The sequence below is a fragment of the Uranotaenia lowii genome, chromosome 3 (genome assembly GCF_029784155.1).
Source record: "Uranotaenia lowii strain MFRU-FL chromosome 3, ASM2978415v1, whole genome shotgun sequence".
Classification (NCBI taxonomy): domain Eukaryota; kingdom Metazoa; phylum Arthropoda; class Insecta; order Diptera; family Culicidae; genus Uranotaenia; species Uranotaenia lowii.
The window spans coordinates 299,704,691-299,727,973 of record NC_073693.1 but is presented as its reverse complement, the minus strand read 5'-3'; the positions used below and the strand labels follow the sequence as shown (position 1 = coordinate 299,727,973).

At 33.6% G+C, this 23,283-nt stretch overlaps 1 protein-coding gene across 3 annotated transcripts in view; it reads left to right on the top strand.

Moving 5' to 3' along the window:
* LOC129755350 (tetratricopeptide repeat protein 39C-like) overlaps nucleotides 1–23,283 on the top strand; it is a 197,471-nt gene that overhangs the window by 145,431 nt on the left and 28,757 nt on the right. For all 3 annotated transcript variants that reach the window (XR_008739240.1, XR_008739239.1, XM_055751793.1), the window contains exon 2: nucleotides 19,445–19,842. Coding sequence is in view for 1 of the 3 variants with exons in the window: in XM_055751793.1 (XP_055607768.1) it covers nucleotides 19,630–19,842 (213 nt within the window). In the remaining 2 variants the exon portion in view is untranslated. The remainder of the gene's footprint in view (nucleotides 1–19,444; nucleotides 19,843–23,283) is intronic.

The following is a 23,283-nucleotide window of genomic DNA, read 5'->3' as shown; positions in this document are numbered from 1 at the left end:
AACTAGATTTATGTCTATATACCATGTCCTCATGTCAATGCAGGTAAACCCTTCTTCGTATTCTCTAACTCGTGTTTGTAGCCCAGACTACGGTCATTTTTCTGTCCAGTTTGATTTGTCTATGCAACAGGAAATTCGTGGAATTCCGGACCCGCATCGTCCACGTCTGATTCCAAGAATTTTCGAAGCTAAATATAGACACGTCGATGCTGATAAAATGTACTTTACCGATGGATCACTTATCGAGGAAACAACAGGATTTGGAGTGTTCAACGAAATATCTAGCGCCTCTCACAGTCTTCAGTCACCATGCTCTGTATATGTAGCGGAGTTAGCAGCTATTCACTGGGCTTTGGACAGTGTCGCTTCACGTCCAGTTGGACACTACTATATTGTTACGGATAGTCTGAGCTCTGTTGAAGCAATCTATTCGATAAAACCGGGAAAGCACTCGCCGTATTTCCTCGAGAAGATACGGAATAATTTGAGTGCTTTATCAAAACGTCGCTTTACCATCACCTTTGTTTGGGTTCCCTCTCATTGCTCGATAGAGGGTAATGAGAAGGCAGACTCTCTGGCAAAGGTGGGGGCGATGGAAGGCGACACGTATCAACGTGAATTCGTCTTCAACGAATTTTACTTTTTGGTTCGAAGAAACTCTCTTGTCAACTGGCAGCGCAAATGGGACGAGGATGAGTTGGGTCGGTGGCTCCACTCGATTATCCCAAAGGTAAGCCTTAAGCCCTGGTTTAATAGATTGGACCTGAGTTGGGATTTTATTCGTATATTTTCCCGTCTCATGTCCAATCATTATTCCTTAGACGCGGTACTCTATCGTTTTGATATTGCTGGCAGCAATTTGTGTGGTTGCGGCCAAGGTTACCATGACATCGAGCATATTGTTTGGTCGTGTGAGGTCCATCTTGTCGCTAGAACGAATTTCATAGACTCCCTTCGGGCCCGAGGAAAACCACCCTATGTTCCAGTGAGAGATGTGCTGGCCGTGATAGATTTGGACTACATGTTCGAAATATACCTTTTTCTAAAAGCTATTGATCTTCGTCTATAATTCTTTTTATTTTCATATTTCCCTATATCTATTTTCTATTCTATTTTAATAAAAAGTGATGAACTAGATTTAAGCACACAATTGTAAACAAGCAAAATGAGTTTGGCTCCTTAAAGCCTAAAGGTATGAGCCGTTTCAAATAAAGATGTTACAAAAAAAAAGATGAAAATATTTGATCTTTTTTTAAGACTGTCAGTGATGATCAAAGTCAAAGAAAAACCCCATTTCTATATTAAAATTCGTCCAGTTATTTAAATAAAAGGCTAAAAAAGTTCTGAAGTTCAAAATAATACATGTTCAATTATACTGACAAATTACAGACTGGGAAATGATCAATAAGAAACTGATAAAATAAAAATGAAAATAATGATTTAAAAGAATGAAAATTGAAGAAACTTTCATAAATTTTCAAAGTTTTAAAGTTGAAAACTTCAAGATTTAAATATTTTGTCGCTATCAATTGGAATATTGGGTTCTGAAAAGGACAGAAGGTGGATACTTTGATTTTCTTATTAAAAATTTAATGTAAAAAACAGAATACTATGTATTTATTCGTAACATAAAAATTCGGATTTGAAAATCAAATACAAACTTATGAAAAATATTTCATTAAATTTAAATAGTTTTCTTTAAAATTCGGATTTTTTTTTCCATAAAGTCGTCTAATCATTTGAAAAATAATAAAAATTGAATTTAATTGATAACTTAAAGGAACAGCACTTTGATGCCTATGATTGAATGATTGATACTGTAGATTTAAGTATACTGAACTCGAATCTTTGTCAAATTTTGTCTATCACCTTACGTTTTGGTGATATGGAGTTTATAAGCTTAAAAATGTATCGGTTTCAAGTGAAATCAATCATTGATAACTGATGAAGTAACAAAACTACGGTTACAGAAAGTAAATCTGATTCTGAATTTGTTTATTATGCCCATTTCATTCAATTAAGGAATAATAATCCAAAGATGATGATGCATGATCTAAAAAAGTTAAATTCTTCAGTTTATAAAAATTTGGAAAGATATCATGACAAATATTTCTGAAATTATTGTTTAAAATTTGAAAAAAATTGATTTTATTTAATAAAATTAGTTCAAACCTCTGAAACGAATAGATTTTTGCTTTAAAAAAAAAAATTAAAATTCAATTTGGTTTATAACTTTACTAAACATGGGGAGAAGTCTACAGATTGATAAATTTTTCGCAGAACTCAAAATTACTTGAAGTCTTGAGTTGAAAGTTGATTTTGCTTTAATTTTTTTATGTTGTGTTTTTGTTTTAAGTTTTTTTTTTAAATGCAGAAATTTTTTAAATGATTCAAAAATATTTGCAAAAGTCATTCAAAAAACAAAAGCTGATAGTAAACTTGCATATTTAGATCCGGGGCACCCAAGTTAGTCCAAATTAGCTTTTAAATTGTTTGCACCTCGAAGGATGTGAATTTTGTGGCCTTGTGCAATTTATCAAAACGTTTTTGAATGTGATGTTGAGCATTTAGAAGAACAAGAAACACAATATATAATTGAGACTAAAAAATAACATTTAAAACCCTGCTGACGCGCTGGAATTTTGATTTATTTCAAAACAAAAACGTCGACGCTGGAGAATGCTGATGTTTAGAACAAGTTTTGCGTTTTAGTACAATGCTGTCCCTGACGCGACGCACTATCGTGGTGGCTCAAACGGAAAATGTTATCCCCAAAATGAAATGTCAACGCGACGCGACGTCCGACGGGCTATTGTGCGGGCGCCTTTTGCGTATGTATGTTTTCGGTGTCTTTTTTTTAGGATTATTGCATGTTTTGTTGTTTTTATGTGGCAACTCTCCAGGATAAGCAGTTTGTTTTCGATGTCACATCTGTCGATGATATCCGAACAGATGATCCATAGCTGTTTCATGTTCCAGTAAAGCTGTTTGTTGGCTAAGTTGTTGAATTGCGTAATCCTGTTTCGTGTATCCGATGTTCCATAATCGCTTGAGTTCGTTTGTTTGGGTCCTGTGGTGTGAAAACCGTTGTTTCAGTTTCCTCGTAGTGCATCCAATGTAGCTTGCTTCGCAGTTTTCTGTTTCTTGTGTTTCCTCCTCTTTCCAATGTCCTTTGCAATTTATCCTGTAAATTACATTTGTTTGTTCGTCGCGTGGTGTTTTGTCTTTTATTATCGGGAAAAGGCATCCAATAGTCTTTACTTGTTTACTTGCTGTTCGAATATCTGCATATTCCGAACGCAATGTTTTTGTTATGTTGGGGCTTAGACCATCAATATTTGTGAGCGAGCGTGAAATTTTATTTTCTTCTGCTACCATAGCTGTTTGGATGTCACTTTTTTCATTGAGACGATTAATAATCCCATTGATTAAACCAATTGGGTAATCATTCAATCTCAGGTTGGTGCGAATAATTAATCACAAAATATTGAAACACAAATGACAGCTTTACCCGATCAGCCGAATCAAACCTGACAAGAAATACGACACATTTTAGGTAAGAATCGGTTACTTTTGTGAAGACTTTTTGAAATTTCGTCAACACACAATAAATTTTACAGTCCCTGATGACGATCCTATATGGATTGAAACGTTGGAACGTTAAATAAATAGTCGTTTTTGCTATTTGAACAGACTGAAAGCCGAAAAAGTCACCTTAAATTCAAGTAACAGTCGTTAAAAAACATCGGAAAAAGAAAAATTTTGCTACAATAGAAGAAATCAAGACTCTTCGATCATTTTAACTTTTTTGCTTTAACCTTCCAAAGCCGTTCGCTAAATATCAGTTTCGGGGAAATTTGAGTTGTGGATTGATTCCGTTCTCCTGGCTGTAAATGTTAACCGATTTTGGTCATATTATATTCATTGTGTAGGTAATTTATTCTTATTACTCATCATTTAAAAACAAAGTCGATATGTATTACCAGGTTATCAGAAACTGGTTCAGAAAGTAAAAAGTCCGAAAAATCATTTTTATTTTTAAAATACTCATAACTTCTCACAGCTTTTCTGTATTTAAGTGTTTCATTGATGTTTGATATCGTCAAGAATCCATCTATCCGGCAATGTATAGATATGTTGGTGTTAAATGAAACTTTTTACCGCTATCCCAGATCTTCCGGTAGAAAAAAATCTCACTTTAAAAAAACGACATCCTGTTTTGCCTTTGCTTAGTTGTATTTCATTTCCCAATGAACCGATTTTCAAAACTCAAATGTTAATTTTTTGTCGTTAATCTGATCATTATTTTCATAGAACATACTTGGTCTGTCAAAATTCACAGTTCTTTAGTATATTGGAATTATGATAAAGATGTTTGAAATGTGCGCTTCGGGTCATATTGACCCGAACGGCTTTGGAGGGTTAAACGGTTTCTTTTAGTGTTAACTTTAGAATAAAAACACAAACAAGTATACTTTGTTCTGAACTTATACGAAATTTTCTTCAGGGTGGTTGTCTCTATGTTGACGTTTCTGACGGTCACAAAAACCATTAGCAGGCTCGGTTCCACAGAAGAAACAAAAATGATGTTGATTTTTCAGTACAAAATGTTCATTTTTCCCACACAAACATAAAAGTTCAAATTCACTCATGCAAACGTTACTTAAAAATTCTGCAAAAAATCATGGATGAGTTTTGAAACGAAACTTTTTAGACCCCAGGGTTTCAGAAATTCAAAAATGGCCCAAATCGATTTAGTCTAGTAACACACTGATGTTGTTGCATGTTATGAAATTTTGGTAGTATTTTATCTTCCATAGTACTCTATGGAGCCACTACAAATCAATTCAATTGCCTAATGATTTGATAAGATAATATAGGGTGAGCAATGTATCTGATTTAATACCAAGTACTCCTAATTTTTTTTTGTAGAAAAACGGAAAACGGGATTGCTACCAATGATTCAAACAATAGTTGAAGTAAACCAAGAAATAAAAAAAAAAATCAAATAAGATTATAAATTTCTTGTAATTTTTTTTTGTAAATTTTTGTGAAAATCTTTAGTAATAATTCTTCTTTTTTAAATAACACTAAATGTTATATAAGAGTATGTTAAATTTTGCACATTGCTTCATGTTAAAATATTCATCAAATTCACTTATAAATTTTTATAACTGTTAAACAATCTACTTTATATAATACATTCAATAGTTCTGAAGAAAAAAAAAACTCTTCAATCCGTTGAAATTTACCCAAGCAAGTTGGTTTGAATTTGCCTGCGGCAGCTGAATCAGATAGGAAAAATAACAATATAAGTTGGTACACGGTACCTACATTTGGGTATCATTGGAACTATGTGGCAGCAGCAGAGTACCGGATATGGATAGTGTGCGCTATATCGACCTCTAATAGGAGCAAATTCGTTCGTTCATGCTGCACCCATACTGTTTGGTACCTACCTCCTATCTACAACGTTCTGCGATAATGGTTTAAAAATAGGATTCATAAGTTCCGGTGAGCACGAGGACGATCAATAAAAAGCTGTGTACTAGGTAATACGTATCGGTTGATGCCAAAGGTGCGATTACAAATCAATCGGTTGAAAAGAATGCTGTTATTACCACCGGCAATGAGGATATCAACAAAATTGATTTTTTGTTGCTCCATAGAGTGAAAGGAGTTCTAAAAAAATGCCACTAAATTTGTTTGAATGCCCCAGCTGTGTAATTTTTCATGAAACTTAAGTCTTAGTTTGTAGTGGCTCCAGAGAGTACCGAACTGTATGAAAAACTATCAAGTGTGTTGTTAGTAAACCCATTCATAAAATATCTGGAGCCATCTTTCATCCATCACAAACGAAGTTCAGCCTTTTTTATGCGACGCCTACACTGGATGAATATAAAACGTTAGGTTAGGTGGTATCCTACTTAATAGCATATTGATTGATTGCATATTTTGGGGTGGCACAAATCGGTCCAATCAATTATGGATCGGACACAGAAACGCTGAAAGGTTCATTCATTCATTCCAAATATGATGCATTCATTGTTTGTCACTGTCTCTGGTTGACAAATTGAAAGAGGGTAGTAGGTTTGAGATGATTGATTAAGATCTACATAGTTGGGTCGCAGTTATTTATCGTTTCTTTTTTTTTAGCTTTGGTAAGTAACATATTTTGAGTAGACATAGATCACAAAAAGGCAAAAGTTTTAACTTACTTATGGCAACTGAAGAGAAAATCTCAATCTCAATTTAAGTGAAAGACCGATTTTGAATCTTATTTCCAAAACTATATATTCATCATGAATGCTTATTCTGATTCAACAATTTTTGTTAATTGAATATTCATCATCCGTGAACCAACTGCTCTGCGACATTCTTTGAATATGCATATGTAAAGAGCAATCAATTGTCGATACTTCAAACACTGATCATTAAAAGTGTAAATTCCTCGGAGAAAATATCCTGCTTAAACTTTCGGTCCCCGAACAACAGTTTGCTAGGACATACTGCAGCAAAGAACTATTTTGGCAGGTCGAAGGACAATGTCATCCATTATAGAGTGAAGCGACTGAAGGTGCACCACTTCTGGCGATGTCCGTCAGAAAGTGAGGGCCCATTTTGTTAAGAAAAAAAATTGAAAAAACACCAAAAAAGCATACGGGCAGGTCAAAATTTTCCTCAGGAAAAAAAAAATGTAAATGAGCCTGTTTTGTGTGTGGTGGGAAACAAAAACCTTGTATTTAAATACGGAGACACAATGTTATACAATTGGTTGGATCCCTCAAATCCATTTGGGGTTTAGCGACCTAGTAGCGGAATCATGTTACACGTCAAGTATTTTTTTGGTTGAGCACAGAAACATGAAAGTACGGTTTGCTGCACAGTAAATCGGGGCTTTTATATTTTGTTGAATTTTGAAACAATCTATGAATTGGGGAATTTTTATTATTATCTGACAGGTTTGCGCCGGGGGTCTTCAGATCTTCCCCAAAATTTAAAATTTAGTTCATTTTTACGAATAAAAAATACATGTGTTTTTTCAGATTTCTAACATTTTCATTTTTCGAGTAAGATGTGGTTAGCTTTTTTGTAAATAAAATAAAACCATTCTTCAAAGCTTCATAACTCTGTTATTTTTCATTGAAATTAATAAAATAGCGCACCAAAACACATTGAAACTTTATCAGCTTTTCAAAAAAGATTTAGATTATTTGATTGAAGTATACAAAAAGTTTATATATTTTAAGAATGCCTTCAATTCAAAAAATATATGCTCAAATCAAATAACCTCAACCATTTTAAAAGATTTCAACTATCGACAAAAACAAATCAAATCTTCAAAAGTAAAAGTAAGCGATTAAATTTTTTCAGTAAAAATCTGTAACTTACAATCTTAAACCAAAGATTATAATTTGAAATTAGGCTATTGAAAAAATGAAATATTAAACCTCTAGAATCTAATCATTTTTCGCTGAAAAATTTTCAGATGTTGTATATTTGTGCTTACAAAAATCTTTTGTTATACAAAAAAAAATTGATGGAAAATATTTGATGCATAAAACGAAAACTTTTATAAATCATCAATTTTAACCAAGTCCAGGCATTTTTTTTTTCAAAAAATCAATCCCTGCATCTTTATTACTTTTAAGGCTACATATTTGTTATTTTTTTTCATGACCAAAAAATAAATAATACTATGTGTTTTGAGACTTCGAAAATGATAATTTTCGGTTAAATTGGCCATTTACTCGTTTTAATGATTTTGAAAAAAAACAGCCGTCATCATTATGGAATCTTAGAACCACATCTTTTTAAACATTTAGCAAAAAAAAAATGTAAAAATAACTAGTTGATGCAGTTTTATGACAATTTAAAAAAAAGAACTAGAGGGTTAATAATGTTAGACCATAATAAAAAATATGGAATTTTTCGTAATTTTTCATGGTTTTTTATCTGCTAATATTTTGCATTAAAAATCAATTCCATGATTAATTCTACTTTATATTTGTTTTTTTTTTTCAGCTGATTTGATTATACAAACTGACTTTGATTTTAAATTTAATATTTAGAAATCGAATTTAAAATACATGTTATAAGTCTGCATTTTCTTGCGATTTGAATTCCTTATCTTGTTCGTACAACTCATCAACGAGCTAAATCTGAATTTGGAATTTTATTTCTGTTTCTAAATTTGGAGCCGGAGTTCAAAATATGAATTTGGAATCTGTTTACGATTTCATCAATCAACTATTTCCGAATCTTTATTCCAGATCAGTGTAAGGAACACTAGGAAATAACATAAAAATGAAAAGTAACATAGTTTGAAAAAGTTAGAACAAAAATAAATGAATATAGGTTCTGAAAGAAATCGTGGAATAAATTTACAGCAATTCAAAGCAATTAGAATTATGATACAGGAAAAGAATGTACTACATGTACCGTTTGGATTATAGACACTATAATTTCATATAGTCTGGCAAAGAGAATGACGGGAGCCAATCGAACTGCCATTCGTGGGAGGCAATCGAGCAAACTTTCTAAATATTGAAAAATCATGGTTGAAGTATTGTGATTCACAAAGCTTTTCTGGCATTTTGTTGACATAAACTAAAGTGATTTTGCATAATTTTCACTATTTTTTCACCTATAAATCATAATATATTTTTCAAAAGCGATTTCTAGTTAAAGTGATAAAAATAGCATAATATTAACGAATTTGAGAAACTTTTTTTTTAATTTTGCAACTGTAGAGAGTTATGAAGAGCTTGAACATTATCGTTGAATGCTCGATTGGCTCCAACCTGTATACACAACTCAGGTGGCGATGGAAATCCCGTGCTAAGTGTTAGTAAAAGTTTTTCATTGTAAACATTGTAACCATGCCAATTCGTGACGTCAGTTGAATTTTCGAACAAACAACCATCATCGCTGTACCAGCGAAAACTAGAGAAATAAAACCATTGTTACTGCTGTTTACGATTCTCGCCTAGGATACATAAACATCCTGGCAAGTGACTTAGGCTTTGTTTACCTTTTAACTTTTTGAATAACGAGTTCTGTAATAGTGTGCGTGTTTCTTCATCACCTTCTTTGTACCGCATTGGATTGGCTCAGCGCGAGTGACAGTTCGATTGGCTCCCGTCATACTCTTTGCCAGACTATATGAAATTATAGTGTCTATAGTTTGGATTGAGAATAAATATGAGTATGAAGAAGGAAAAAGATAACACTCGCTGACACACCGTTAGCGCGTGAAAAGGAAGTGGAATAGAGATAGAATATAGTATATGCATGGCCGTGCGAACGGGGGGGTTAGGGGTTTAACCCCCCCCCCTCCCATGGAGATTTTTTCCAAGTAAAACTTTCACCGTTAACAAGTCAGAAATGTGGCTCGCCACCGGCGGAATTTTGTCTTAAATCGCCTAAGGTTTGAGACTTTTAATTTAACGACTAACGACGATTTCAAGTTGTTATTTATCAAAATCGGTTGCAAGTTGAAGAAGTTATGGCTACATTACCATAACAGTATTTTTTGTAGTTTTTAATAATTTAACGAACCGCAGTACATTTATCATAGTATAGGAAGAATGAAACATGATAAATCTCACTCGCTCCAAGTCAAAATTATTTATTAGCATACCAAACGGTCACATGCCAAATTTCAGGAAGATCTGACCATAGCACAGTGGTCCAAAACGCGAAAAACGTGATCGTTGCTTATAACTTTTTTAGTTCACATTTTAGCTTCTTGGTATCTTCGAAGAAGTTTGTCAGTAAAATCAGCTCTATAATAAAAAACTATTATTTTTCTGATTAATCCCCCTACAAGTGAGATAAAATTTCTAACTTCTCTGTTATAGGTTTTAGCTCTTTGATGTCTTCGACAAACTTGTTTAAAATCATATTTTCCACAACTTGGTCTCAGATGTCAAGTTTCTAAAATAATTATTCTCAGAGATATCGGCCAAATAAGAAACTTAACCTCTAAAAATCAGATTATTAATAATAACTTTTTTCAGTTCATTTTAAGTTTATTAATATTTTGCACAAAGTTGTTTGTCTTACTAAAATACACTACTTTGTTGAACATTTCAAGTTTGTAAAATGTGATACTGCAGCGCTAAGTTAAAAAGATTACCGAAAATAGGGTTTTTTCACGCCTTATTTTATATACACCGAGCAACATCGGGCAGCCCGCTTTAGATGCAAAATGAAGTCAAAGATTTCATCTACAAGATGCAGGTACAACCGTTTGTATCCACTAGTATCCAAGCGAGATACATCAATTTTAGCGCATTTGTATTATTAGCATCAGGCTATTGTGTGTTCAATTGAAATAGATATTCTCTACAAGCTGGAGATGCTAATAATACAAATGCGCCTCCAAACCTTTGCATCTGACAAGGAAAATCTAGAATGCGCTATAGTTTCATAGAAATCTTTGTTTTTAATGCAAACATGGAAAAGTAAAATTGATGTATCTCGCTTGGATACTAGTGGATACAAACGGTTGTACCTGCATCTTGTAGATGAAATCTTTGACTTCATTTTGCATCTAAAGCGGGCTGCCCGATGTTGCCCGGTGTATATAAAATAAGGCGTGAAAAAACCCTATTTTCGGTAATCTTTTTAACTTAGCGCTGCAGTATCACATTTTACAAACTTGAAATGTTCAACAAAGTAGTGTATTTTAGTAAGACAAACAACTTTGTGCAAAATATTAATAAACTTAAAATGAACTGAAAAAAGTTATTATTAATAATCTGATTTTTAGAGGTTAAGTTTCTTATTTGGCCGATATCTCTGAGAATAATTATTTTAGAAACTTGACATCTGAGACCAAGTTGTGGAAAATATGATTTTAAACAAGTTTGTCGAAGACATCAAAGAGCTAAAACCTATAACAGAGAAGTTAGAAATTTTATCTCACTTGTAGGGGGATTAATCAGAAAAATAATAGTTTTTTATTATAGAGCTGATTTTACTGACAAACTTCTTCGAAGACACCTAGAAGCTAGAATGTGAACTAAAAAAGTTATAAGCAACGATCACGTTTTTCGCATTTTGGACCACTGTGCATAGGGAGGGGTTGCTTGAGTCTCAGACGTGAATAAAATTTTGAGATATTTTGCCGGGAGGAACGAAAAATACTTGTTTTACATTAATAACTTTTTTCATCACTAGTTGATTGTTTTTATTCACGTTTGAGACTCAAGCAACCCCTCCCCATAGTCAGATCTTCCTGAAACTTGGCATGTGACCTTTTGGTATGCTAATAAATATCTTTGACTTGGAGCGAGTGAGATTTACCAGGTGTCATTCTTCCTATACCATTATCAGTGTACCGCGGTTCGTTAAATTATTAAAAACTTCAAAAATTACTGTTATGGTGAAGTAACCATAACTTCTTCAATTTTAAACCAATTTTTAAAAACAACCACTTGAAATATTTGTTTTAAATTGACATTAAAGCGCACAAGAAAATCAGATTTTTAAATGCTACCATCGAGTCTAAAACTTTTGCTGAAACAAAATTTTCTCTAAAAAAATACGTTTTTTATAATTTTTTCTATCATAAAATCACTAATATCAACAATACTGTTGATCATATGCAAAAACAGTGTTCAGATGATCGATAGAAAATTTATTCATCATCAATATGAAAAAGAGGGATTTCAAATTACTGTTATGCTGTCCGAGATATTTTAATCTAAGTGCAAGAACTTTTTTTATTTTTCCGAAATTTCATTTTTGGAGCATAACTCAAAAACGGTTCTACTGAGATTTTTTTCAATTTCATTTTCGGATTCAGCGCCCGATTTCACATTAAAAATATTGGTCAGTCAATCAAGTTCAGGATTTTTTCAAGATTTTGTAAACTAGTGTTATCAAAGTCACAAAATTTACATTTCTCCTAGGTGCAATGAATTTTAAACGTATTATTGACTAATTTGAGTGCCCTAAATCTTAATATGCAATTATTATATCAGCTTTCATTATTGAAAAAAACTTTTCAAAACAGGTTCAAATTATTTAGCTACGTACTGAACTTTTTTTTTTTGAATAAACTTGAAAACAAAAACATTCCATTCTAAAATTAAAGTTTTGAATCAATTATCAACTTTCATCAAAACTTCAAGTAAATGTTAGTTTAATAGTTAATCAGTCATCAATGATTGATTTCACTTAAATCTCACATATTTTAAATCTCCATATAATCAAAACTAAATGTGATAGTCAAAACTTGACAAAATATTCGAGTTCAGGACACTAAAATCTTCCAAATCAATCATTAAAACAATACCGACATGCTGTTCCCTTGAGTTTTTATAATGGTAAGACGATCTTTTTGAAAAAAATCCTTAAATGTTTAAAAACTTTTCTTTTTCATCTTAATATTTTGCTTTTATTTTCAAATGAATTTACCGCACAGTTCTAAATCCAATTTAAAGTAAATTAGCAAATTTAAGGTCAAGCTATTTAAATTTATAGAAATACTTTTATATGTTTTTCAATTTTGAATATTTTGTTTTCTAAAAACATAAACCTTCACATTTTTACAAATCAAAAATTAACATTTTGGATCGCGATTGATTCATTTCATTTCATTTCAAACATCCACGGTGATCTGTTTTGAATTTTGATCAATGCCCAAGTAACAATTTTAGCTTTATTATGGTCAGCAAAATGTCGTTTGGACCATAGCATTAATCTTCATAAAAAGCTAAAGTACATTCTATAACATCACCTGGACTCTAATAAAGCCAAAATTAGGCTATTTGGCCCTATCCTAGGAACGTCATCATGACGAATCATTGTTAGTCATTAATATTGGTCACCAAAGCTTTTAAAAAGCTATTATAAAACATGTTAGAAATTTTTGTTTTTTTTTGGTTCTGTCAGTTCTCGGAGTTTTTTTTTGTTTTTTCCAGCAACCGTAATGGTTGATGAATGATGATTGCATTATTCAGATATGAATCTGGTAAAATTAATAGCTAAAAAACCAATGATTTTCCCATATAATGAGCGTCTTTTCTACTGCCAGTCAAGATTTTAGGTAAAATGTATATGAAATAGTATCTTAAAATAAATGCGCTTCGTCAAATCTGATGGTCAATCATGATGGGATTGATGGAAAAAAGGCCTGAAAAAATATTTTCCAATGCTGGCATTGTGAATCCATCAACATGGCGTCATTTTGTACCCTTCGATTTTGCAACCAACATGGCGTGAGTCAATTCATAGTTTTATTATGGTTTAATGATGACCCCAAAAAAAGCTACGATTTGACGTTTCTCTCGCAAGCAAACCAATTACACGCTAAGGTTGAGTTCCTCATTTCTGAGTTGTTAATCATTAGTACAGTAAATGAGGAAAGACTTTTTGAATGAAAAGGGATTGGTTTTCAATGACCCGTGGAATAAATCATGAGTTGAAGTCAAATTTCGTTGTCTGACGCCATCCTGAAATCCAAGATGGCGGCTTCCGCTGAACTTTAAAATGGTGTAAATGACTTGAAATCGCATGAAACCCCAACAAAATGGGTATCGGGTAAAAGTGCTAAACGAGTAGAAGTCGAATTTCGCTATCCGACGCCATCTTGAAATCCAAGATGGCGGCATCTGCTCAACTTTTAATGCTTAATGCTGACAAAAAGTCGCATTAAACCACCACTATACGAGTATTGAATGAAAAGGCTAAGCTAGAAGATGTCGATTTTTTTCTTTCCGACGCCATCTTGGAATCCAAGATGGCAGCTTCCACTGAATTTAAAATGCTGTTAATCAATGAAAATCGCTTGAACACAACTTTTTTTCACGTAATACTACATTAAAACTACAATTTTAAAACAATTTAGATAATTTTAAATCACTTTTATTATTTTTTCATTATGTTTCTAATGCATTTAGAACTTTTCTTGTTTTGTTTATAGTTTTTGATTTTTTTTTGCCATTTATGTAATTCTTTTATTCCTATCATGCTATTATGTCTAAATTTTATTGGTCTTATTCTAGCGAAAACTATACGGTTATGTTGTTTCTGTTAACCGTCTGATTTTGGCACATGTGCCAAATTCGATGTTTCCAAAAGCGAATGTTGCCAAAAACGAACGGGGTCTGTATTGTGGTAGTTTTTGTGGGATTTTCAGTCACTTACAGATTTTTAGAGAAACGCGAAAAGAGATATTTGACTTCTATCATTTAGCCTTAGCACCCAATACAATATATTTGGGATTTCATGCTATTTTCATTCATTTACAGTATTTTGAGGTTCAGCTGAAGCCACCATCCTGGATTTCAAGATTGCGTCAGAATGCAAAAATAAACTTTTTATAGCTTATCCCAATTGACAAATATCCATATTTTGGAGGTTTCATGCGATATTCAATGATTTAGAGCATTTTTTAAGTTTATAGAAAGCTGCCATCTTGGATTTCAAGATGGCGTAAGATAGCAATATTCGACTTCTACTTGTAAACCCCTTCACCCACTACCAATTTGGGTTTCATGTCATTTTAAGTCATTCACTACATTTTAAAGTTTAGCGGAAGCCGCCATCTTGGATTTCAAGATGGCGTAAGATAGCGTAATTCAACTTCTACCGGTTGATTTCTTTTAACTTATACCCCTATAATATAGGTTTTATGCGGTTTTCAGTCATTTACAGTATTTTTAAGTTGAGTGGTAGCCGCCATCTTGCATTTAAGATGGCGACGGGCAACGAAATTTGACTTCTACTCGTTTATTACTTTATCATATTGTGAAGGTTTCACGATATTTTCAGTAATTTTCAGCTTTGAAAATAAAAGAGGAAGCCGCCATCTTTAATTAATGATGGCGTCAAGCTTTTTTCCCTACTATTTGGGCCCTTTCACTGAATACTCATATTGTAAAGATATTTATACCACTTTCGGTGATTTCAAGTTTTCAAAGATGTATTTTTTTAATTTAAACTCAAAACCAACACGCATAACTTACCAAAAATGTGTAAAAATGGGAGTTCCAATTCAAATAGGTGCTATCTAATCTGAGCGTGTCCTGTTTTGACATTTTGATCGAGAACTGTCACTAAGTTTTATGGCGGTTTAATAATCAGGCACTGAGTGCTATTATAGAACATGCAAACGAATGCTTGGAGCAAACTTCTAAGTTCGTGTTTTATTATAGTTTTAAAAAAGCATTCATAACTCTTTCAAAATAACTAAAACAGTATGTTTAATAAAAGTTTTATTAGCGTTTTCAAAACCATCTGCAAACATATGGTCGAAAAAAAATATAAGCATTCTGCATGACCATAATAAAACCGTCATAAAACGAGCTGCACAAAAAAATGCCATAATTAAACCATAATAAAACTTCCTAATGCTAGTTGGCATAATCTGTGTTACTTGGGTGTTATCAGTAAAATTTATTATTTTTTGAGTTTGTAAGATCATCATCAGTAAGAAAACGATGTTAGATATTCCTTTCCTTATCAAGTGTGAATTTTTGATATTGTAATTATTTTTAACCAAATTTGAATTTCGAAACCCCCCCATGGACGGGTCCTTCGCACGGGCCTGAGTATATGAGAAAAAATAAGTTCTTAATTGTCATAGGAGGCTTTGGAAATAAAAGATGAGATTTAACAGGGTTGCTAGCGATTTTTCGATTTGAAATTCCAAAGTTTTTCCGGGTTTTCCCCGGCTTTTTCCCGGTTAAAAATGATGATTTTCCCGTAGATATTTATTTTACTCGTTTATAAATATAAAATCATGGTGAATAAAAAAAATCAATGTAGAGCCCCGAAATTTGTATCAATTATTTTTCAAAACTTGTTAACCAATAAGAAATCGAGAAAAATCTTTTGACGTATTTTAACATGTAGGTAGTCTTTTCGTATCAAATTAACAAGTTTTCATAAATTTTTGAAACGAGTGTAACGAAATTGGCATCTATTATTGTTCCACTTTAACAATATAATGTGGTTTTTTGAGCCACTGTGCCACAATTTCAGTTTTCCTAGAATTGATACATATATAGTTTTTTTTTTAAATGTGTAGTTTGTATAAAAAAATGTAGAAAATATACATCGAAACAAAGCATCATATCAGCTCTCAACTTGAATAGGGATTTCCATACAAAACTGAAAATCATCAGATTGCGGGAAAATATTAAGTTATTTTCCAAATGCAGATTTTTTTTTTAACAAATTCAAAGACATGTTTTAGAAAAAAAAATGTTTTCAACAAAACAAACAATAACTTTAGTACCTAGTGGCATTTGAACTAAAGATTCGTGAAAATATAAAAAAAACGTGAAAAGGACAGGGCTGAACTTTATGTTTTGAATGCAGATATTATTTTGTATCAAGATAAAGACCTTAAATTTCGATAGGAGCTTGACTTTAACACAATTTTTACATAAGACAAAAGACATATATTGAAAAACAAAACTCTTTAGATATAAGGTTTTGTTCCTCAGGCCAATTCGAATGATATGGATATCACTGGTTAAAATTGTACAAACTTGGTATCATTGAGTTACCAAACCTTTTTGTATATAACTTTGTTGGTTAGAGTTTCGCTTTAAAATGCATAACATTTGAGTTACGCTTGTTTATGCTTGTAAACGGAGTACGCTTGCGGTGAGGGAAAAATAGACATCTCTTATTCGCTCCCCAAAATTAGTAGAAAGCTAACTTCGTTTGTTAACTAATGAACGGAAATAAGCGTTGATGATGTCGATCTATATCGAGATTATCGAAACTACTCTTACATTTAGATATAAATTTAAAAATATTTCAGTGAAACATTTTCATAAAACAATTTTCACGGTGAGGTGCCAAAATTCCCAGTTTTTTCCCGGTTTCCCGGTGACGTGATGAAATTCCAAAGTTTTTCCCGGTATTCCCGGTTTTCCCGGTTCGCTAGCAACCCTGGATTTAAGAAGTTTGTTGACACGAAAAGTTGTGTTTTCAATAATCGGAGGAAAACTCTATAATTCATAGTTTAAATATTAAGGCAAATTCACTTCAATCAGAGATAGCATCAGTTTTGGGCATTGTGAATGTGCTGTCATCCCAAACACCATTCATTTGACCCTTGAACAAAATTGGTGGCCTCGGTCAATCACGGAGTAGCAACCATTGGCGATGTGGAATTCGTTCTACTGAGCCACGCCTGCGATCATGGGATTCGAAATGCATTTGATTCAATATAATTGTGCTACCAATAAACAGATTTTATGAAGTATACTGAGGAAATTCATCAGAATTGTTCAATATTACTTTATTCAAAAATTTAATGAAGCATTTCGGGTTCAATGTTTAAAGGTGGATGTGAGTAGTCAATCAAGCTAAGCTAAGGCAAATTCACTACAATCAGAATATCAAATATGAGCCAGAGAGTGATTTTTATATCATGAATCTTTTGTTCAGATTCGGATGTTTTGGGATTAAATCTGAATTAATTTTTTATCCATCTTGTGAATATATGGGTTTTGTTTAATGAATCTGATTCTGAGTATTCAATTCTATTTTTAAGCTTCATTATGTTTGGTAGGATTCTGAATAAGAATTAAGTTTAAGAACTTCGAATTTGAATATGAAACAAAAACTCAGGATGGTTTTCAGTTCTTATCTTAATATTGAAAATGTTTATACGATTCGAAAGTTTTGAATCAAATTTTAAATGAAATGCTAAACCAAATTGGAACCAAATTTGATTTCAAAACAACTTTTTATTTCTGATTACTAATGTTATTTAGAAATGAAAATTAAGAATCCTTTACAGGAGTGAGATCTAAAATTTGAAAACAGTAATACAATGAGTTAAATCCCATTTAAAATTAAGTAGTCTGAACTGAATTTCGATCAACAAGTGAAGGTAGAGGTCGAATACTAAAACCCTACTTAAATGAACATTCCACGTCATCAGAAAGGGAGAATATTTGTCACCGAATTCTAAATTTGGAATTAGTTTTCGAGTTTTTGGCTTGTTACTCTTGAATAACCATATTCAATCATCAAAATTTGATAAAGACTTTAAAATTTTAAGTGTAGGGTAAAATACCTCACTAGTTTTTTTTTGGACTCTCATGACGGGGGGGTTGGTTTTACCCCCAAAACCCCCCCCTTTCCTACGGCCATGGGTACAAGTATCATATTTTCAATGTCATATTACCTCTAAAGGTGCTGCTATACTGAGGCGGCAAAGTATCGCTTTGGTTTGCTTCATCTAACGCGACATAACTGCTTCCATTGACATTACTTAAATTTTTATAAATATTTTATTCGAAAAGCTGATAAAATTTTAATGCGTTTTGATGTGCTAGTTTATGATTTTCGATGAAAAATAACAAAGTTATGATGCTTTAAAAAGTGGTTTTATTTTATTTAAAATAAATCTTACCACATCTAACTAAAAAAAATCAAAATGTTAGAAATATGAAAAAAATTGATTTGTTTTTAAGTTGTGAGAATGAACCAAATTTTAAATTTTGAGGAAAACCTGAAGACCCCCGACGCAAATTGTCAGATAAAATAAAATCCTCTGGAACCTCAATATTTCTTCTTATGGGTTCTGTTTTTTTTATTTTAATTTTTTTAAATTTTTTGATGATTTTGTTTTTTTTTTCGAAATTTTCTTTTATCGTATTCTTTAATTGTTATTTTTTTACTTGTTCCCTATTTCTATGACAATTGAGTTTTTGTAAATAGTGTAGTTTTAATTTTTATATTTTCCTTTTTTTGGTTTTATTTTTGTCTTTTTTGGTATTTTGTGTCTTCTCTTTTTTCATCGCATTGTTCCGTATTTTCAGTTATTTTATTTATTAAATTGTGATTTTCTTTGTTTTCGGAAGATTCAACTGTTTAACTGGTTCAATTCATTTTTGCATGTTTTTCCTTCCAAATGCAGAACCATCAGTTTCCGCAATCGGCCAGAGATGATCCGCAGGAATTATTCAATTATTCAGGAACAGCTTCAGTTGCTGCAACAGACCAACCGACATTTTTGGCATTTGGTAAACGTTCACCTATCAACATCTTCTCGTTGAGCATCCAATTACATACGAACATATGTATGTATGTGTGTAGGTCAGTGAGGTGATTTTACGTTTCTGCTTGATCCCACCTGGGTCTGGCTATGGGGGGTTTAAATTCAATTGAACGCGGTCGGTTTTTGGAACAGGAAACCCAATATTTAGATTTCTTATTCAAGAGCAGGTCTTGTTGATTAAATTTCAGCAATCCTCGGGTGAGCCACAAACAGGCACAGGTGCTCGGGAAACGTGGTTGAAATTTTAACGAGGCTGTTTACTCGAGGCAGCTGTGAATTAAAGAATTTTGCTGAACGGATTTAAATCATCACGGAATGTTTGAACTTTGAAGGAATTAAGCTGTTCTCAAGCGTATTCAGATTATAAATAACTCTTCCATCTTAATTTTCTCTACATTTCAGACAAGAACCAACCCATGAATCATTCCATCAAAAGACCCCTTCATCGTCCCCCGGGTTTCTAAAATGACAATACAAAGTTGTGAAAACATTTTCTCACGTGCTTGCCCGAAACATATCCTGCTGAGCAAATAAGGTTGAATGCAACAGCCCCCTCCATCAACAACAGAGCAGCAGCAGCAACAACAATGGCAACGACCTCTCCCCAATCCCCACGTGCTTCCGGTTCCGGAACCGGCGACTGTCCCCCTCCATCGGCCGAATCGCTCCGGGACTGGGAGTACGTCAAACAGGGCATCGCACTGTGGCTCAACAATCAACCGAAAGCGGCCGAGGAAAGCTTCAGGGACCGACAGTCGAGCGTTCACACCGTTGCCGGCCATGCTTTCATCTCGTTTTTGGTGAGTGTGCTTTTTCTTTTATTTTTTACAGTTTCTCACTAAAACTTGTAGGTATACAATACAAAGCGCGACAAAACAGATCTTTTCTATGAAAGTGTTTAAAATAAATGGTCTTTTATTTTCAATACATAAAAGCGTAACATCACTGACTGTTGCGTTGGGAGTATGGAGTTTGTAAAATCTCCATACCTGAACACTTTTGATCGTTTAATCTCAAGCTCAACACGTTAATCACAAATCTTGTCTTCGTTAGTTCGTGAGAAATGGATCAGCACACAAAGAGCCACACAGAGTTGTCAACGATTTATAGAGGTGATCAAAATTGATTAGAATAAGCGTTCAATACTGGTAATGAATCTGCCCAAATCCGAGCCTTAAAAAATAGGTATTTATCGCGCTCCAGAAAAACAAGCGTAACCCTTCATTTCATGATTTTTTATTTTCTATTGAAAAAATTTCTCAATAGTGCGCAACGATGAGTACATGAAGGGAAAAATAATGAAAAAATAATATTTGCACATTCATATTTCGAGTATTTGCCCAACATATCAATTGTTGCAAATTTGAAACAACATGAAATGATTATACCTTTTCGTTCCTCACACAAGACAGAAATAAATGTTTTCTCTTAATTTATCTCGCACTAATCATAGCTTTAGCTCAAGAACTACGTAAACCTTATGCCTAGACACCATTGGAGCTGAAAATTTAGCTGGGGGTATGTTGGTTATATACCATGGGTGCACGGATTCACCGCAGTTTCTGCCTAAGTATGTGCTGCATTATTTAGGTTAATTAGTTCGACAAATCACTACACTTTATCCGGACCCCATGGTTTTGTTTGAACTATTATGAAGTGAGTGTATTGCGTGTGTTGATGAAAGTATATTTTGAAAAAAAAAGTCAATCGTGTAGGCTACTTTACTATATGAATTCCGGCATTCGTTTATATCTACCTGGCCTGGGCAATTGATTGAACATTCTTATATATGAGAATTTCGATGAAGCACATCTTACCTGTTGGCCATTTATGTGATTCGGACGCAAAAGTTTTCTATCGGTAATCTGAAAGTAAAGGCCTTGGCCAATACTTCCAGCTAGCTCAGACGATACTTACAGGGTCTCTCAGGGTCGCTACGCCGTCCTAGGGAGAAAGGTGACAACCAATCGACATTTAACAAGGTGGACAAATCTCTGGCGGACAAGACAAATATTTATATGGCTCGATAAACTATGTGGTAAAGAATTAACAAAGTAAATTACGATTATGGATTTATTGCACTTGCCGTTTGCTGCCTGTATTCGGGGTTCTGGTAAGGTGATGATCATCTGTTGCGGGGGCGGTGGATCCGGTAGATAGGTGTCGTCAAGTCCTAGTTAGAGGATCGGTATTTCCCAGGGTAGCCGAAAACGTGTTACACCACCAACCGGTTCGCCAAAAGGGATGTAGGCCGATAGCGGGTTGATGTTCACTGTCCCCTTGGGGAAGGTTTCACCACGTGGGGCCTATGGGCCAGCTGTGTCGTTCGGTTCCGCTTAATTGACGTTCAGCGGGTGCGACCGAGACTTTGATCCGACGAAGCGCTGGAAAGCAGCGTGGCGCTTCTCGGAACGGGCGGGAAGATACGGGGTTTCAACTGTCGAACCAAATTTAGCGACGGCTACGACAGCACCTCACAAAACTTGGCTCTAAAATAACTCGCCAAACAGGTGACCGATATATCGGACCACTTCAACCACCGTTACTTCCGGATTTTGGCACTCGCACACTGAACCGAACTACTTTGGTAAAGAGTGAGGGTTTTTTTTTAAGCACTGACAAGTGAACGCTTTCCGAGTCTCGAATTAAGTGATGTGAACTCGGGCTTCTCCTGCTCCAAGACCCCATTCGTCATCCAATTCCTCTTCCTCTCGCCTCTCTCATTTCCCCCGAATTCCTCTCCACCTAGGACTTAAATATCCGGTTATTACAGGCTGGCAATTGGGTCAACTGTCAGTAGACGGCAGGTCCCAAATAGGACAACAGTGGGCAAGAACATTTAAATTTAAATTTACATCTACAGAACGAGCCATAACAGATAAATAATAAAAAAACTTAACGCGAACAAAATAAGAAATATATTTGTATTACCCGTAGGATTTGTTGCCGACTTTGATAAACAAGATAAAAGCGGTAACAAATCGAATCCAGTACGTCTAGTATACCAAAACCAGACTCGCGCCAGCGTATTCGCTAGCAGCTAGACCAGCCCGGCATAGAATTAAGCTAGTTATGCGATAATATAACAGCTAGTGACTTATTTTTTACGCTTGAATGAGCTATATAGAAAGCTGGAACGTTTTTCCAATACAACTTTTTTGAAAGCATAACCTTGTCAAATCAATATGTACTTTGAAATTGTTCTTGGTATGACATTTAACCTAAACAAAGCTAGCTAAGTATTTTTCTTTTTATATTTATTTACTGTTTTATAATAATATTGGCTGACATTTAAACAAAAAAAGCGCAAAGTTTTCTATTTCGTTGTACGGAAATTTTTTTTCATTCTTTTAATGAATAGGTAAGTTTGCAATAGAAAAATCGCGACCGAAAGTGCTGTACATAAGATTAAAAACGCCCAAAAGTAGGCTTAATCTTTGCATACAGTTTTATTCCAATACGAGTCTCGTGGGTTTAAAACTACGAAGATGTCAATGTTTTTTATCTTGGCATCTTAATATTATATATTTCAAATTTTTGTCTTTTCACATCACAGTAACTGATCACAATGACTAAAAGAGTCCATATAACTAGAAATATGAGGAAATAAAATATCGGATGTTTCTCGAATAAAACTTGAAGACAAAATTGTTAGAAAAAATATATTTTAATTTTTGAATCTAGCGTTGGGGCGCTTAGAAACAATGAAGATATTTTCGCACTGTTTATATCCAGTAATTTCTTTTTTAATCATTTTTGACTTATTATCTAGAGCATATTTTAATAAAACGATGCATGCTTGAAAAGTTGGTTTTGTAGTTGTTATAAATTATTTTAAAGGAAATGTACATTCACTAACAAGATAAAAATCCTAGTGTAGGATACGAGGTTGCAATTGAGGGATTTAAGTTAGAATATTTTTTTCCAAATACACTTAATTTAGTTGAATTGTAACATTTGGTTAGATGTTTTTGTCTTTAGGAAAATAGGAGAATAGGATGCTCAGAATCAGATCACACTAGTCAAAAGTGTCTCAAGATCACATCCTTTTTCCCACTCCCCAGAACAAAATTATTTGCTAGGATGCAGAGGTGACCTCGGTCCTAAAGCACGAATTATTTCTTTCATCCCTTTCTCTCTTTTCCAAACTATCTATTGACTACTAGGACGTGGCCGGCGCCGTTATTGATGATTAAAGAGAGAGCATCAGTTTTGGGCATTGTGAATCTGCTGTCAGTCCC